Source organism: Podarcis erhardii, assembly GCF_964252035.2.
Source record: "Podarcis erhardii genome assembly, chromosome: 15".
Classification (NCBI taxonomy): Eukaryota; Metazoa; Chordata; class Lepidosauria; order Squamata; family Lacertidae; genus Podarcis; species Podarcis erhardii.
This window is the reverse complement of record NC_138505.1, coordinates 8,399,149-8,416,359: the sequence shown is the minus strand read 5'-3', so window position 1 is coordinate 8,416,359 and position 17,211 is coordinate 8,399,149. Positions and strand designations below refer to the sequence as shown.

At 47.2% G+C, this 17,211-nt stretch overlaps 2 protein-coding genes across 2 annotated transcripts; both read right to left on the bottom strand.

Moving 5' to 3' along the window:
* Positions 1-4,281: 4,281 nt before the first annotated feature.
* On the bottom strand, positions 4,282-13,265 carry LOC309330056 (protein S100-A4-like). The gene is given in 4 exon segments (XM_081841467.1): positions 4,282-4,647; positions 7,237-7,396; positions 13,178-13,209; positions 13,215-13,265. Coding segments are annotated over 4 exon segments (393 nt in total). The 5' UTR covers positions 13,251-13,265; the 3' UTR covers positions 4,282-4,482.
* A 349-nt stretch (positions 13,266-13,614) lies between these two features.
* LOC309330074 (protein S100-A3-like) lies at positions 13,615-16,909 on the bottom strand (the record flags this gene model as incomplete). The annotated part of the gene is made up of 2 exons (XM_081841498.1): positions 13,615-14,973; positions 16,763-16,909. 2 exons carry the CDS (start codon positions 16,907-16,909, stop codon positions 14,809-14,811), a joined length of 312 nt encoding a protein of 103 aa, XP_081697624.1. The 3' UTR covers positions 13,615-14,808.
* Positions 16,910-17,211: the final 302 nt, after the last annotated feature.

Below are 17,211 nucleotides of genomic sequence, written 5' to 3'. Positions count from 1 at the left end.
AAAAGCATCAATTCTTCGGCGATCGGCCTTCTTGATGGTCCAGCTCTCACTTCCATACATCGCTACTGGGAAAACCATAGCTTTAACTATACGGACCTTTGTTGGCAAGGTGATGTCTCTACTTTTAAAGATGCTGTCTATGTGTGTGTATGTATAGTATGCAATCATAAAAAAACCAATAAAGATCCAGTGGCGTAGGGTGGGGGGTGCAGGGGGGGCCGGCCGCACCGGGCGCAACATCTGGGGTTAGGGCAAATCCACGGGTTAGGGGGCGCAAATCCACGGGTTAGGGGGCGCAAATTACTTGCCTTGCCCCGGGTGCTGACAACCCACGCTACGCCACTGTAAAGATCATCTTTTTTTAAAAAAAGACATTCTCTCCAAGCCACGCCAGCCACCCCTCCAGGCCCTGGACGCCAGTCAGCCCACCACAAATACTTCTCCTGTTTGACAAGAGAGCACCCTGAGCCGGCTGGGAATAAGCCCTGGGTGGCTCAGCAGAGTCCCGTCTGGGCTTGCAGGCCTGAGGGGAGCAGCGGTGGGGCAGGCGGGGAGCAGGGGCGGCTCGAGAACGCCTGCACTCAGCAGAAACCTTTGCATCCCGTTGAAAATGCAGCCCTGGCAGTTTCATTCAAAGGCAAAACTCTCTCCGGTGCTCAGCGTGAGCTAGACAGGGCTGGGGCTCAATTGGTAGCCGGAAAATCAGGCCACACGACTGGAAGTTTCTACTCTTTCACATCTTTTACAACAAGAGAGGGTGGCTGCTATGGGCAGGGTTGGGGTATATGGGTTGGGGTATATGGCCCTCTGTTTATTTATTTTTTTTAAAAAAAAATATTGGTTTTACAAGTTTATAACAAATATAACATACAAAAAATAAAAACAAGAAAAATAAAGAAAAAGGAACATACAAATAAACACTTAATCTTCCTAAGATCCAATTTAGTTTTCATTGTTAACTGACTTCCTCAACCCCCCCCAACTGAATTCCATTGTATCCCCTTGTAACAGTTTTCCAATAACAAAATTTACTTTTTCAGATTACTTTCTTTACTTCTTTTCATAGTTTCTCCCACAATGTTTTACAATTTAGTCATATTCTATTCCTAAGCCAAATTGATAAATTCAAGTAGCTTCTGCTTATCTTATATTACAACATTTAGCTAAATAATCTTTAAATTTCTTTCATTGTGGTGTATGGCCCTCTAGGCCGCTCTGTCTGGCCCTTGTAACTTTCCCCAGGCCATGCCCCTTAAACACAGGCCACGCCCCCTCAAAGCCCTGCTTCTCATATGCTCAACATATTATCTGCATTAGCTTAATAACCACTTTTGTCTCTTTATGGCCGCTGTAAGTTCCAGAAATGATTTCCTGAAGCTGACTACACCTGAAGCCAGCACGTCAAATGCGGCCCTCTGAGGCTCTTAGCCCGGCCCTCAGAAACCTCCCCAGGGTCACGCCCCTGTTTTGCACACTCCCCCCCCCACTAAACCCTATCAATTAATAAATGGTGGGGTTTTGATGATTTGGGATGTGAAGGGAGAAACACCAGCTGCAGAGGAATTCGTGGGCTAGCCTCTGCAAAAAAATAAAATAAAATAAACGACCTGCCCAAGCCAGGGCCATTAAGAAACAATGCAGGGCCATTGAGGGCACAATGCAAGAGAACTGTTCTTCTACCATGGTCCTGAGGTGTGAACAGAGAGGGGGGGGGGGGTTGGAAGGTTGCCAAGGTAACTGGGTGTGAGGTGACAGGAAAAGAGGTGTTTTCGGAAAGAAGAAGGAAGACTGGGATCCATCTTTGGCAGGCTGGCTGAAGGTTGCTTGCAGTGCTGCGGGGGACAAACCCCTCATGAAACGACCATACTGAAAGATCTGGACTCCCTCCATGCAGACTGAAGGTGCAAATAGGTGAATAAACCATATTTCTTAAAGCTACACCGGTCTCCGCCATGTCTCAGTTCTTCAAAGGAGCACAAACCCTGGAAGACTGCCTGGAGCCTGCTGGGATCTTGCTATCGCTCAGCATAGCGTGCGGAGCAGTGCTGGATTTACATATAAGCTAAACAAGCTATAGCTTAGGGCCCCCAAAAAATTTCAAGGAGAAAAAACCCCCTCAAATATTTTATTGGGGGGAGCAAAGAGACCTCGACCCTAGAAGTTAGGTCCTATGCCTGGAGAAACGGGGACTTCGGTAGCTGTGTTAAAGCAGGGACATTCAATCTCTGCAACTGCTTCATAGGCGCAAGACCTACCGATGAGCATTCGCTGTGCTCACTAGGTCTGACATCCTTGTGCAAATCCTGTTTTTTTCTAATAAAGAGTTAACTCCCCTTGCTTTGTGTGATTTACTGCTGGCTTGATCCTAACACTGTGGTTTCTGGCAACTGATGTTCTAGGGCTGCCATAATTCAAACAGTGAAATATTTTAGTTTTGCCCAAAGTTGTTGAGCTTTTTTGGCAAGGCTGCTGACTGATATATCAAGGAAATGCTGGTTTTTCAAAATCATGGTTAGTAGCCGTCAATAGCCTGCTCCATGGCTGCTCCACCCTCTTTTGCTTCTGGCATGTGGTCCCGGGAAGGCCCTTGGGCTGAAAAGTAGCAGAATCATAGAATTGTAGACTTGGAAGGGACCCACAAGGTTCATCTAGTCCAACCCCGTGCAATGCGTGAATCTCAGCTTAAGAAGCTCAAGACCACCCCTCTAGACATCATACATACATCACAGAAGGGGTGTAGCTCAAGACCACCACCCCAGATACATCATACCTACATCACAGAAAGGGCGGTCTACAGCAGAAATCTGAGTGCTTTGCTTACCTCCTGTCTGCCAGGTTACCTGTTTAATGGTCACTTGATTGGATTGCCTGGGAGCCTGGCCAGTCTTTTGTAATGATAAATACTTAGTTCCTGAGTCAAATGTGCCCTTAAGACATGATTTGTGAAGGAAAAGACAACGGGGAGGCTTTTCCATTTTCCTTTGACCTTTTAGAGAAAACATCTGCTCAGTTTGGGAATCAAAATGGTTTCAGGTCGGTCTTCCTGTGTTGATCTATGTACGTGCTTGGTTGGTACACTTATGAATATTTAACATATCTCTAAGTCCCCAAAATTCCTATCACAGCATCCAACCTCTATTTAAAAGCATCCCACGAAGGAGAGCCCACCACCTTCTGAGGTCGTCCATACCACTTGTTCCCCTGGCCCTAGAATGATGCAACGGAAACATTCATAGAATCATAGAATCTTAGAGCTGGAAGGGACCCAAGGGTCATCTAGTCCAACCCCCTGCAATGCAGGAAACTCAGCTACAGCAGAGCTATGGCAGATAGCCAATGAGGGCCTAGGATACATAGTTGGCTAGAGCATGGTGTTGATAATGCCACAGCTGTAGGTTCGATCCCCGTAAGGGACAGCTGTCTATTCCTGCATTGCAAGGTGATTCGACTAGAAGTGTTGAATGGTCTCTTTAAATCTGAAGGTTCATTATTGTTCCACAAGATGTGTATTTCTTTAAAGGCCAGAACGAATAATGTAATCAAGTTTTACAGCTGTGAAGCAGTATAGCAGGTGCTGTTAACTTATGTTGATTAAGCTGTTGGGTATAGTATATAAAGAGCAGCAAGTAGCTCTCTCAGTGCCCTGGTGGATGGGTCATGCTTATTGATATATTGTAAAAAGGTAAAGGGTCCCCTGACCATTAGGTCCAGTTGTGGCTGACTCTGGGGTTGTGGCGCTCATCTCGCTTTATTGGCTGAGGGAGCCGGTGTACAGCTTCCGGGTCATGTGGCCAGCAGGACTAAGCCGCTTCTGGCAAACCAGATCAGCACACGGAAACGCCGTTTACCTTCCCGATGGAGCAGTACCTATTTATCTCCTTGCACTTCAATGTGCTTTCGAACTGCTGGGTTGGCAGGAGCAGGGACCGAGCAACGGGAGCTCACCCCGTCGCGGGGATTCGAACTGCCGACCTTCTGATCGGCAAGTCCTAGGCTCTGTGGTTTAACCCACAGCGCCACCCGCGTCCCCTGATATATTGTAATTTAGTGTAAAAGGAGTTTTTGTTTTTGTGATTAAAACCTAGCAAAAGTTATTTTTGCGTTTCTGGAATGTGTGGTCTCCCCAGCACGCCTTCTGCAGTGCAACTAATCTGCAAAATAGCCAACAAGAAAACCCTCAGGGTCTTTCTCAACTATGTCATTGTATGAGTCTGTGCTTCTAATCTTGCCTCCCTTCTCCCCCTCCGAAATAAGAAGGCGGCAGCAATGAAACAAACCCAATGAAGTTTTAAAGCAAACTTTATTGTGGAAAGAGAAAGAGGCGTGGAATAATCTCCATCACGGCAGAGCCTCCAGATCAGAGAGGCGTCGTCGATGGGGCCTTTGTGAGGGAGAAGGAGAGAACAGGCGCGAGGCTGAGCTCTCAGGTCTCCGGCCTGCACAGACACCACAATTGCCCTTGATTCTGCCCCCCCCCCCCGATCACTTGCCCCTGGGCATCTTGTCGGGATAGCCCTGGAAGAAATCGTTGCACATCATGGCCACGCAGGCCAGGAAGACGGCGTACTCTTGGAAGTCCACCTCGTTGTCCTTGTTGTTGTCTAAGTTGCTCATGATCCTCTGGAAATTCGTCTCGTCCTTCTTTTTCTGCGGGAGGGAGGTTGGATTTCATTGGTGGGGGAGGTTTAAAAAGAGATCTGGGGTTGCCACAACGCGGCTGGGAAGGAACGGGGGCTGTCTCACCCCTGGTGCGTTGTGCGAGAGCTTTTGCCTCACCAGCTTCGCAGGGGAAACCGGCTGTTTATTGCTGAATCGGAACGAATGCCGATTTGCAGAAAACCCAATTGACATTCATTCCGATTCAGTAGTAAGCATTGCGGGGTAGTTCCCTGTTGCCCCAGCCACTCTGGGCTTCTTCTAGCCCCAGAGGCTAGGATCCAGAGAAGGTCTAACCTTTTTGCATGTACGTGTTTTTAATTATTGAGGTACCATATTTTTCTCTCTATAAGATGCATTTTCCCCTCCTAAAAAGTAAGGGGAAATGTGTGTGCGTCTTATGGAGCGAATGCAGGCGGGAGGCTCTGCTCAGCGCTCCCTTTAAAGAGCCCCGTGGAGCGAGTGTGAGGCTCTTGGGGGCTTTTCCCCGAGGAGGGAGAAGGGCTGCCCTTCTCCCTCCTCGGGAAAAAGCCCCCAAGAGCCGCACACACACTCCACGGGGCTCTTTAAAGGGAGTACGGCTCTTGGGGGAGCCTCCCTCCCGCTGCCCGGAAGAGGCTTCGCACGGCTATCCCATAAGCCAGGACAGCAAGAGGCTATCCCAGAAGCCAGATCCCTCTTGCTGTTCTGGTTTATGGGATTCAGAATATTTTTTTTCTTGTTTTCCTCCTCCAAAAACTAGGTGCGTCTTATGGTCTGGTGCGTCTTATGGAATGAAAAATACGGTAAGTAGTGCCATCTGCTGCCTTGGTAAAGGGTTGCTGAAAGGCACACCTTTCAATTACATCTGTCTCTCTGCCTTGCTTATGCGCCCTGCTTCCCCGTTGGGCTTTTGTATAGCCTGCACATGGATGGAGGACGATGGACACTCATAGCCACCAGACTGCTCCAATGGCCTGGAGCGCAAGGCACACCCATCTGCCAGTTTGGTCTTGCCCAGGGACGGGGAGCCTGTGGCTTTCCAGACTCCAGCTCACGTCAGCCCCAGCCAGAATGGTCAGGGATGAAGGGAGCTGGATCCCTGGCCATATCTGGAGGGCCATAGGGTCCCGCACCCCAGTCCCGGACACATGTCCCAACCAATCCGGGATCACCCATTAAATGCACACACAGAGATGTGAAGCAGGAATGGGGAGCCTGTGGCCCTCCAGATGTGGTTGGACTTCAGCTCCCATCAGCCTCAGCAGGCAATGGCTGATGGTCAGGGATGCTGGGAGCTGTGGTCCAACAGCAACTGGAGAGCCCATAGCTCTGCATTAGAAGACGCAATTGGGATAGAGGTCGGAAAGGCATAGGGAGGTCTAGTTCAGGGATAGGGAGTCTGTGGGCCTACTAGATGTTGCTGTATTCATGATCCATGTGACGGTCACCTCCAGGCTTGACTACTGTAATTCACTCTACGTGGGGCTGCCCTTGAAACTGTCCCAGAAACTCCAGCGGGTGCAGAATGCTGCAGCAAGGCTCTTCACGGGGTCTCTGCCATGGGAGCATATTCACCCAGTGCTTTTCCAGCTGCACTGGCTCCCAGTGGAGTACAGGGTCAGATTTAAGGTGCTGGTTTTGACTTTTAAAGCCCTTCACGGCCTAGGACCCTCGTACCTACGGGACCGCCTCTCCTGGTATGCCCCACGGAGGACATCAAGGTCCATAAATACCAACACCCTAGTGGTCCCGGGCCCTAAGGAAGTCAGATTAGCCTCAACCAGAGCCAGGGCCTTTTCAGCACTGGCTCCGGCCTGGTGGAACGCTCTGCCTCATGAGACCAGGGCCCTGCAGGATCTGATTTCTTTCCGCAGGGCCTGTAAGACAGAGGTGTTCCACCTGGCCATTGGCTTGGAGCCAGTTTGATTCTCTTCCCCCTCTTTCTTTTTTCTTTTTCCTTTCTCCTCCTGTGATGAGGCTGCATTTTAATATTTTAATGTTTCAATATTTTAATTGTTGTATTTTAATTTTGTTTTTAAGTTGTATTCGTTCAACTTGTTTTTATTATTGCTTGTTAGCCGCCCTGAGCCTGGCCTTGGCTGGGGATGGCGGGGTATAAATAAAAATATAATAATAATAATAATAATAATAATAATAATAATAATAATAATAATAATTCCAGCTCCCATCAGCCCCATCACCCATCAGTCAGAGATGATGAGAGTTGTAGTCCATCTGGAGGGCCACAAGCTCCCCACCCTTGTCCTGGGCACACGTCCCAACCAATCAGGGATCACCCAGAGATTCGAGTCCCCATGGTTCAGAATAAAGGGCAGTGTGTCTCCAGAGTTTCAGGAAAAGATTCTGTTGCAGCTCTACCTGGAGATGGCAGGGATCAAACCTTCTGCACACAAAGCAGATGTTCTACCACTGAGCTGCCACCCTTCCCTGAAAAATAATGTAAGTTTCTAGTTCTCATGGTCCAGTAGCTCTCCAGGATACCAGGAAGGGTTTCTACTGCAGCCTTCCCTGGAAATGCAGGGGACCTTCTTGAGAAGGAGATGTTCTCCTCCATCGAGGTCCCCTCCTTTGACTTACCCCGAGGAACCCAGGCAGCTCCTTCAAGAGCAACTCCTTCAGCTCTGCTTTGTTCAGCTTGAACTTGTCTCCTTCCTTGCCGGAGTAGTTGTGGAAAGTTGTGACCATCACCTCCAGGGCCTTTTCCAGGGGACTCGCCATTTTCGGATGCTCTCGGAACCTGGCAGTGGCAGAAGAGCGGGTTGGGAATGAGAAAGCCGGCCATTGAGACTGGCTGCGCAGAAAACAGGGACGCCAATGGGAGGTGGAGCCAGGGCCAAGGAGAGGCGGAGCCAACTAATTCCGCCTTTGTCCCCATCCTGCTCCTCCTCCTCCTCCTCCCTTCTGCAAAGGCAACACTAAGGCTACGTTTGCACCAGATATTTAAATCACTACGATACCACTTTAAACACTCCTGGCTTGCCCCAAGGAATTCTGGGAGCTGCAGATTGTTATGGGTGCTGAGCATTGTTAGGAGACCCAGAACTTCCCTCCCAGAACTTCAATTCCCAGAGTGGTTTGACAAGCAATCTCTTTTCTTCCCAGGGAACTCTGGGAATTGTAGTTCTGAGCCCCAAATGGCTGGAATTTGTATTGCAACATAATTTATATATTGGAGGAGATTCTTGAGAGTCCCATGGACTGCAAGAAGATAAAACCTATCCATTCTGACGGAAATCAGCCCTGAGTGCTCACTGGAAGGACAGATCCTGAAGCTGAGGCTCCAAGACTTTGGCCACCTCATGAGAAGAGAAGACTCCCTGGAAAAGACCCTGATGTTGGGAAAGATGGAGGGCACAAGGAGAAGGGGACGACAGGGGACGAGATGGTTGGACAGTGGTCTCGAAGCTACCAGCATGAGTTTGACCAAACTGCGGGAGGCAGTGGAAGACAGGAGTGCCTGGCGTGCTCTGGTCCAGGGGGTCACAAAGAGTCGGACACGACTAAATGACTAAACAACATCAACAACATGGGAGTCATGTAGACATATCTAAGGGTCAATATACTCATTTGAAGCATGGTGCAAGTGCTGTCAGTCGCATTATAGTCTATCCGTCGTTGACAAGTCAATGCAAAGCAGCTAAGAACGTTTTGACTAAGACAATTGGGGATTCTCGTAAGAATCCATCAGAGGAATCCATGCAGATTTTGATCAAGCGTACAGTAGTTTGGGATACAAGAGTCTGCTCAACAAGAAACTGAACATACAAAATCCCAGTGGCAGGAACTGGGACTTCTTCTAATGGAAAAGAGAGGATAGAGACAAATTCTGGGAACTGATGGCCTAGGGTTCAAATTAAGTGAGATCAGGCGGTGGGAGAAATTTCAAATTGCCAACATCGACTGCAGATGTCTGCTATAGATCCAAGAGCTATGAAGCAATACAGCAATGAGAGTCAGAGTATGTTTACATGGTGGTACGATTGATGCCTTTAAAGCATCACAAGGAATGAATCAAGGCTGCATTCTGGCTCCCGCTCTTTTAACGTCTATATTAACGATTTGGTGCCATATTTAGCCAATGCAAACTTCCCCACTGCAGTAGTTAGGGACAGAAAGATCTCAGTTGTGATGTGTGCAGATGATTTAAGACCAACAGTATGATTTTTGGCAAACATAGTCCTAGGTAGCGCTGTGGTCTAAACCACTGAGCCTCTTGGGCTTGCCGATCAGAAGGTCGGTGGTTCGAATCCCCGCAATGGAGTGAGCTCTTGTTGTACTGCCCGAGCTCCTGCCAACTTAGCAGTTTGAAAGCATACCAGTGCAAGTAGATAAATAGGTACTGCTGTGGCGGGAAGGTAAACAGCATTTCCATGCGCTCTAGTTTCTGTCATGGTGTCCCATTGTGCCAGAAGCAATTTAGTCATGCTGGCCACATGACCCAGAAAGCTGTCTGTGGACAAACACTGGCTCCCTCGGCCTGAAAGTGAGATGATCGCCGCAACCCCATAGTCGCCTTTGACTGGACTTAACCGTCCAGGGGTCCTTGACCTTTTCCTTTTTTACCTTTGCTGCTTAGATCAGCAAGCTAGAGGACAAATGCGCTCATTTAGAAACCTGGGTGTACTCTTTAGCAAAACCCTCTCTTGGAAGTGTCAAATGGAGACAGTGAAAATCAAAGCACAGAAAACCATAGGGGCATTGATGAAGTTCTGTTGCAACGGCGGAGGGCAGGTGATTGAACCTGCCCTAAACATATTTGGTAGCAAAGTACTTACTCAAGTGCTCTATGTTGTTGAAATCTGGGGCTCTCATTTGAACGCTTATTAAAATTTTGTAAATGGTGCAGAATGCATATTTTTGCAAGCTATAGTGTGGTGTAGTGGTTAAGAGCGGTAGCCTCGTAATCTGGGGAACCGGGTTCGCGTCTCCACTCCTCCACATGCAGCTGCTGGGTGACCTTGGGCCAGTCACACTTCTCTGAAGTCTCTCAGCCCCACTCACCTCATAGAGTGTTTGTTGTGGGGGAGAAAGGGAAAGGAGAATGTTGGCCGCTTTGAGACTCCTTCGGGTAGTGATAAAGCAGGATATCAAATCCAAACTCTTCTTCAACAAGATCCATCAATCAAACAGACTTTGTCTTTTTGGTTCGCCTCAGGTGAATGACATCACTTATTATCTGTTAGCCTGTCCCTTGTATAGAGAGACCCAAGAGATCGCTTTCTGAAATCTTTGCACATACAAGCAAGCAGTCCCACCCTGGCAGAAATGTTTTGGTTTCTTTTGAGTGACAATAAGACCTTTGTAACATACAGAGTGGCCCTTTATGCACTGGCGGGGGGGGGGGAATCAGGAAAAAGGAGTCAAAGAAAATCACTATAAATTGTTGTGGTGATTTGGAGGTTTAATCTGGAGTCAAGCTGGATTTCAGTCTGTTGGGGTCTCTGGTAACCTTTCTCTCTTACATCATGGAGGTTGGCAAATTGGATTTTAAAAAGGCAAGGTAATATTAGAACAGCAGCTGTCAGAGATGCAGAAGGGAAACTGTGTTTTAACGCTGAGGAAAGTCTTTTTTATATTATGGATTTTTACACGATGGGTTACGTTCTGTATTATTTTATTAACGCTATTGCTTAATGCAAGCCTTTGTCTAGAACAATAAACTTATGAGGTGGATGGCATCAGAGTCTTTATTTTTATTTTTCATCGCCTCCAGACTGAGGTTTGCCGGAGGAAGACCACACCCGGCTTTAGTCAACCACAGAATCCGGAGATGGCAGAAAAAGGAAAGAGGAAACTCTGAGTCATCATATCAGAATCGGTAGTAGAATTTGGTGGCAAAGTTACAGGAGGCTTGAGTAAAACAGATGGGAGGGGGTACTCCACAAAGGGATCTGTACTTATTCGGGTGGAGGTGATACGCCTGTCCCCTAAACTGATGGTTCTTCCTCTTCATCCCAGCCAGTCACTGGTTTTGGAGGGCAGGAGTTGAGGAAGGCACATTGTGTGCATGTTCTGGCACACCTTTTAGAGTTAAGTGTCAAGAGGCCAGTCCTCATGTCTAGGGGGTTCTACCTGGAGGGAGGGGCCGTTTGAGGGATGAGAAAATCAGTCCATTTCGGTTTCCCTCAGTTCCTTATTTTTTCAACTTTAAGTTCAGCCAGTGGCGTAGCGTGGGGGGTGCAGGGGGGGCCGGCCGCACTGGGCGCAACATCTGGGGTTAGGGCAAATCCACGGGTTAGGGGGCGCAAATTACTTGCCTTGCCCCGGGTGCTGACAACCCACGCTACGCCACTGAGTTCAGCACTCCACATTTCAACATTAGCTTTCTGCCTTGATCCCCAGTTAAAAACCATTTAAAAAAACTTTAAGAATTGATGCCTGAACTTTTTTTTCCCCACTCCTCCCCCTCACGAAAATTCGTCAGCAACTTAGTGTAAAATTTCCCCCAACAGACACATCCTTGGAGGTCGTTTTGCCTAATATAATGCATTCTATTTTCACGGATTAACACATTTTAAGGCACACATTCCCCTAATCTATGCCTTTTTTGGGGGGGGGGGTGTACACATTACTTGGCTGGAGAACGGCCTAGCAAAATTCAAAGAAGTGCGAATTTCCAAAGATTGGCTATTTTGGGGCTATTTTGAAGAGAGTGGGTCATATAGGTTGTTTGCCTTTATATACAAACTGAGCTGAATCTGCCCGTCCCCCCCCCCCGCTACCTAGCTGATAGTGATCCACAAGGAGAAAAGTCACTTTGTGATCAGCTGAATGCGTAGTCTGAGATAGGGCTCGATAGACACACATAGCATTGCACTGAGAATTGCACACACAAACCCCTGAGGTCCCATCTGTACTGAGCATTTGAAGCATCCTTCTTTATTTAAGTAGTCCCCCCACCACCACAAAAATCTTGGGAAACGTCGTTTGTTGGGGTGCTGAAAGTAGTTAGGTGACAACCCCACCCCAATTCTCCACACGGAGCCCCAATTTCCAGAGTCAATCCACCTCTCTTCCTGTGAAACTGGCAATTGCAGCTCTGTGAGGGGAATATTTGCTGTCACACCCAGAGAGAGACACACTCCTCATTTGAAATGAAAGGCTAGGACCAACTATCAGGTTCTGAAAGAATCAGTGCCACACCCTTTAGCCACTGGGAAACTGAGCATGCACAGAGTGCTATTCTTGGTAGGAAAGGCCTGTTATACAGTCGTAATTTGACTCCCAAATGTCTTGGGAGTCAAAAGTTCTGGCTCCCAAACGATAAAAAACTGGAAGTGAGTGTTCCAGTTTTGGAACGTTCTTTTGGAACCCGAACGTCCAACTGGGCTTCTGCGGCTTCCGATTGGCTGCAGGAGTTTCCTGCAGCCAACCAGAAGCCGGGCTTTAGTTTACGAATGTTTCGGAAGTCGAACGGACTTCCGGAACAGATTCCGTTCGACTTCCTAGGTACGACTGTATAGATAGATGAACAGACAGACAGGCAGATAGATACCTAGGCAGCCACACCCTTTATTCACTGAGCATGTGCAGAGTGCTGTTGGGGATGGGGAGAGAAAGCCCTGCCTGCTATAAAACAAACCCACAGCCATTAGCTGCTGGGAACCTGAGTGCATGCAGAGTTTGGCCCTTTCTGTTTGCTGAATAACAGCCCTTTGCAAGCATATTGGATTGCATAGGAATCTTGTAGAGTCGCTGTTCTGCTCTGTTGCTACCTGAGGTAAGACTGGCTGAAGGGAGTGGAGAGACACGACGCCCATTTCCTCAGCGACTGCTAGCAGATTGCTGTGCATGACACACAGTGGAGAAACAAATTGCACCTCTGCAAAATAGGTCCGCTTTGGATGAAAACAGTTGTTCTTACATCTATCGAATACTGGTGTAACACTGAAGAACGTCTGGGGACTTGAAGTTCCTTTCCAGGGCTGGTAGCTTTAAGATCTGGGCAAGATTTCTTGTGTGTGGGCGAGATCCCACGTCAAGACTCATGCTCCGAAATGGACATATTGAAATCAATGGACTTACGTAACATTGAGTTGCAGCTGGTGTCACTCCTCCTCACAGCAGACCCACAGAAATTAATCAGCATGGGGTTGTATCCAACCACATTCTGCTCAGGGCCATTGCAATTAACAAACCTAACTTCGTGTTGATTAACTTCAGTGGGTCTACTCTGAGTAGGGCTACCACTGACTACAGCTCAACGGCGAATTTTGGTCCCTTAACTTCACCGCGTCTGCTCTAAGTAGAACTTAGTTGGATAACCACCCTAAAAAAAACCACTGATTCCTGTGGGTCTACTCTGAGTAGGGCATATTTGGCTACTACTCCCAAGCCACAAGGAAGTTCTGCACTTCTGAAACTGCCTCTGGACTCTGGTCAGTCATGGCAGCCTCTGCACAACATCAGGCTGAAACTGATGGCCTCAGGAAGACAGTATCATCCTTCTTCTATTTAATTAAATTTTATATTTTTGGAAAAACAGACTAGGCATGTAAAAATAACAAACAAGACTTACCACAGCAACCAAACACCGAAGCGATCGAGGAGCTACAGGGCAGGATATGAGGGCTTGTGACAATTTGAGCCATATTTAAAGCCTCGGCAAATCCAGCCTTTTATTTCGGTTGCAAAAAGTGTACACCCACCGGGTCCAGAAAGAGACCAATAAGGATCTCCCCAGGGTGTGTTTTTTTTTAGGGGGGGAGGCTGGTGAGGATGCGAAGGCCTTTGTGATTGCTGCCTCGCCCCTCTCTTTTGCACTCATCCCCACAGCCCTCTCTCCAAATTCCCAGACCGATTCTTTCCATCTGTCTGGCAAAGAACGGCCTTGAAATGCCAGCTTTGGAAAGGCCAGCAGAGAAGTTCCAGAAAACAGGAGCGGGAGGGAAAGCAAGGCTGGCAAGTCAGAAGAAGAGAAAAGAATAAGCAATGGGAAATGATGACGAATGTGTCTTTAATGCACCAGGTCCGCTGGTAAAATTATTTTTATTCTTGGTAGTCGCGCCTGCCCTGTGGAACGCCCTCCCATCAGATGTCAAGGAAATAAACATCTATCTGACTTTTAGAAGACATCTGAAGGCAGAGAGGGTTTTGTTTTAATGTCTGAGGTTAAGCTTTTTAAGACAGTGGTACCTCGGGTTACATACGCTTCAGGTTACATACGCTTCAGGTTACAGACTCTGCTAACCCAGAAATAGTGCTTCAGGTTAAGAACTTTGCTTCAGGGTGAGAACAGAAATCGTGCAGCGGTGGCACAGCGGCAGCAGGAGGCCCCATTAGCTAAAGTGGTGCTTCAGGTTAAGAACAATTTCAGGTTAAGTACGGACCTAAGGAACGAATGAAGTACTTAACCTGAGGTACCACAGTATTTTGCTGGAAGCTGCCCAGAGTGAATGGGGCAACTAGTCTGCTATAGAAATAATAAAATAAAACAAAACTTATTATTGTTATTATATAAATGTCTAAGACTGATAAGTCTGAAAGTATCTAGTAGCTTCTCCTGACACATTCAACTTCCACTCTCACAGCTCGGTTTTCAGAGACAGTTCAAGACAGCAGTTACCCATGATCCTTTGAATATACAGTGGTAACCTGGTTTATGAACAGCCCTGTTAACGAACTATTCAGTTTACGAACTCCGCAAAACCGGAAGTAGTTTTCTGGTTTGCGAACTTTACCTCAGTCTAAGAATGGAAGCCGAACGATGGAAGGGCACTGGCGGCGGGGGGCCTCATTAGGGAAAGCGCGCCTCAGTTTAAGAACGGTTTCAGTTTAAGAACTGACTTCTGGAATGGATTAAGTTTGTAAACCGAGGTACCACTGTATAACATTTTTTGACATTTTACTTTGAGGCTCTTTCCCTCAGAGGTATGAGATGCTAAGGATCCGTAGCTCCACTGTGTTGCTGTTACTTTTCATTTCATCCTTTCAGAAGCCATTTTTTCTTGTTCTATTTCCCCATTTTTTTGAGGCTCAAAACTGCTTTCTCGACTTAAGTAACAAATGAAATAAAGACATAGTTGATGAGGAAGAAGACATGTCTTGAGATTTCAGAGACAGACACGGGGACTTCCTGGCACAGTTTTTCCAACCGGGGTGAAGAACTTGCTTTGCAACCCTGGGTGAGTTGGGGAGCCATCTTGGTTTTCATAGCAGTCGGGGCTGGACCGGAGGGCTGTCCCGGAAGAAGTCGTGGAAGAAGGTGCAGGCCGCCGCGATGAAGCGGATGTACTCTTCAAAGTCCACTTGGTTGTCCTTGTTTGTATCCAGCAATGCCATCAACTCTTCGAAAGCACCGTCTTTTATTTGAAGCTAAGAAAGGAAAAGAAATGGAATGGTTGAGAATGAAGAGAAATGATCGGGGACTGAGGGTCCTTTTCAGCCTAATCATCACCATCAGTGAATGAGGGATCATTAAAGAATTATTATTATTGTAATATTCCCCCTATATACATAGAAATGTAAGTTTGTCGTCATGTTGCAGTTCAGGTGGCCGCCAACAGTAAGAGCTGTTTGACAGTGGAATTTGCTGCCAAGGAGTGTGGTGGAGTATCCTTCTTTGGAGGTCTTTAAGCAAAGGCTTGACAACCATATGTCAGGAGTGCTCTGATGGTGTTTCCTGCTTGGCAGGGGGTTGGACTCAATGGCCCTTGTGGTTTCTTCCAACTCTATGATTCTATGATTCTATAATTATTCTTAACCTTACATAGGGCTCAAACCCGCGACCTTGAGATTAAGAACCTCATGTTCTTATAATGAGTTGGGGGGGGAGTTTTAAATGACTTTTTCTCAAAACCCTGAAGCTTTTCTTTTAGGAATTCTAGGTGCTGATAACCCAAGGGAGCAGAAAATACTATTTATGTAAGTGGCCACGGCTATGCGGATGTTCTTGGCCCAGAGATGGAAAGAAGATAAAGTCTCTACCACAGAAGTATGGCAGATCAAGTTGATGGATTATGCCAAATTGGCAAAAATGACCAGAAGAATCAGAAATCAGGAACACTAGAATTTTAATAAGGAATGGGGGGGGGGGAAATTATAATTTATCTTAAAAACCATTGTAAACAGGACTGGAATAACACTTGTAGTTTAATGGTGAATTTTGGACGTAACGGAAATGTAAAAAATTTGGATTATCATAAAAGAGAAAGGAGGAAACGATTAACAATAGGACCCACAAAGGGGAGGAGGAAAGTCCAAGAGATTCCTTGGAATCTTGTTTTTATGCTATATGTTCGGTATGTGACTGTAAAACTTTAATTTGTAAAACCAAATAAACGAATCTTAAAATCACACACCACATCTTCTACCAACTGAGCTATTCTGTGTGATGATGTAATGATGATTGTGAGGATTGTGATGCTGTTGCTGTTGCTGTTGCTGCTGCTGCTGCTGCTGCTGCTGCTGCTAATAATAATAATAATAATAATAATAATAATAATAATAATAAACAACTATTTATATACCAGCTATGAACTAAGTCCCCTTTGGAGGGCTACTTTGGAAATATACGAAACTGTCCTAAAAGGTAAAGGTAAAGGGACCCCTGACCATTAGGTCCAGTCGTGGCCGACTCTGGGGTTGTGGTGCTCATCTCGCTTTATTGGCCGAGGGAGCCGGTGTACAGCTTCCGGGTCATGTGGCCAGCATGACTGAGCCGCTTCTGGCGAACCAGAGCAGCGCACGGAAAGGCCATTTATCTTCCCGCCAGAGTGGTACCGATTTATCTACTTGCACTTTGATGCACTTTCGAACTGCTAGGTTGGCAGGAGCAGGGACTGAGCAACGGGAGCTCACCCCGTCGCGGGGATTTGAACTGCCGACCTTCTGATCGGCAAGTCCTAGGCTCTGTGGTTTAACCCACAGTGCCACCCGCGTCCCCACGAAACTGTCTCAGGCACCTCAAAACACACATTTCACAGAAAAAATATTGGTAGCATTCAGAATTCCCCTCCAAAACAGGCAGACTTCTGATGAATTTTCATAAGGATTTTCACACACACGCATACTGCTGCAAAAATGTGGAGAATGGATCGGAACAAATTCCATCCGCAACCCATAATGCTCAGGAGACCGAGAATGGGGATGGAAGGAGACTTACGGTTTTCAGGCTGGGAATCTCGTTTTCCAAGAGTTGCTTCAGTTCCCCTTTGCTGAGTGTGTGCCGGTCGCCTTCCTTCCGGCAGTAGCGCTGGAAGGTGCAAACCAGCCCTCCGAGGGCCTGCTCCAGTGTCTGATACTGCTCCATCGCCGATTCCTGCAAGGCGAGGAGACGGGTGGATGAAGGGGCTTGCCATTTTTATGCATTGATTAAGGACAAAACGTTTGCATCACTTCTCAAACGACATTTCCCAAAGCCATGTAGAAATAAAAACCGTAAACAAAGGTAGGTCAGTAGTGCGTTTAATACGCAGTCCCTGATTGGTTGGGACATGTGTCCAGGACAGGGCTGGGGATGATGGGAGTTGGAGTCCAGCAACATCTGGAAGGCCACAGATTCTCTGCTAGGGATCTACCACAGGGATGGGGAACCTTTTAAAGTCCTTTTTT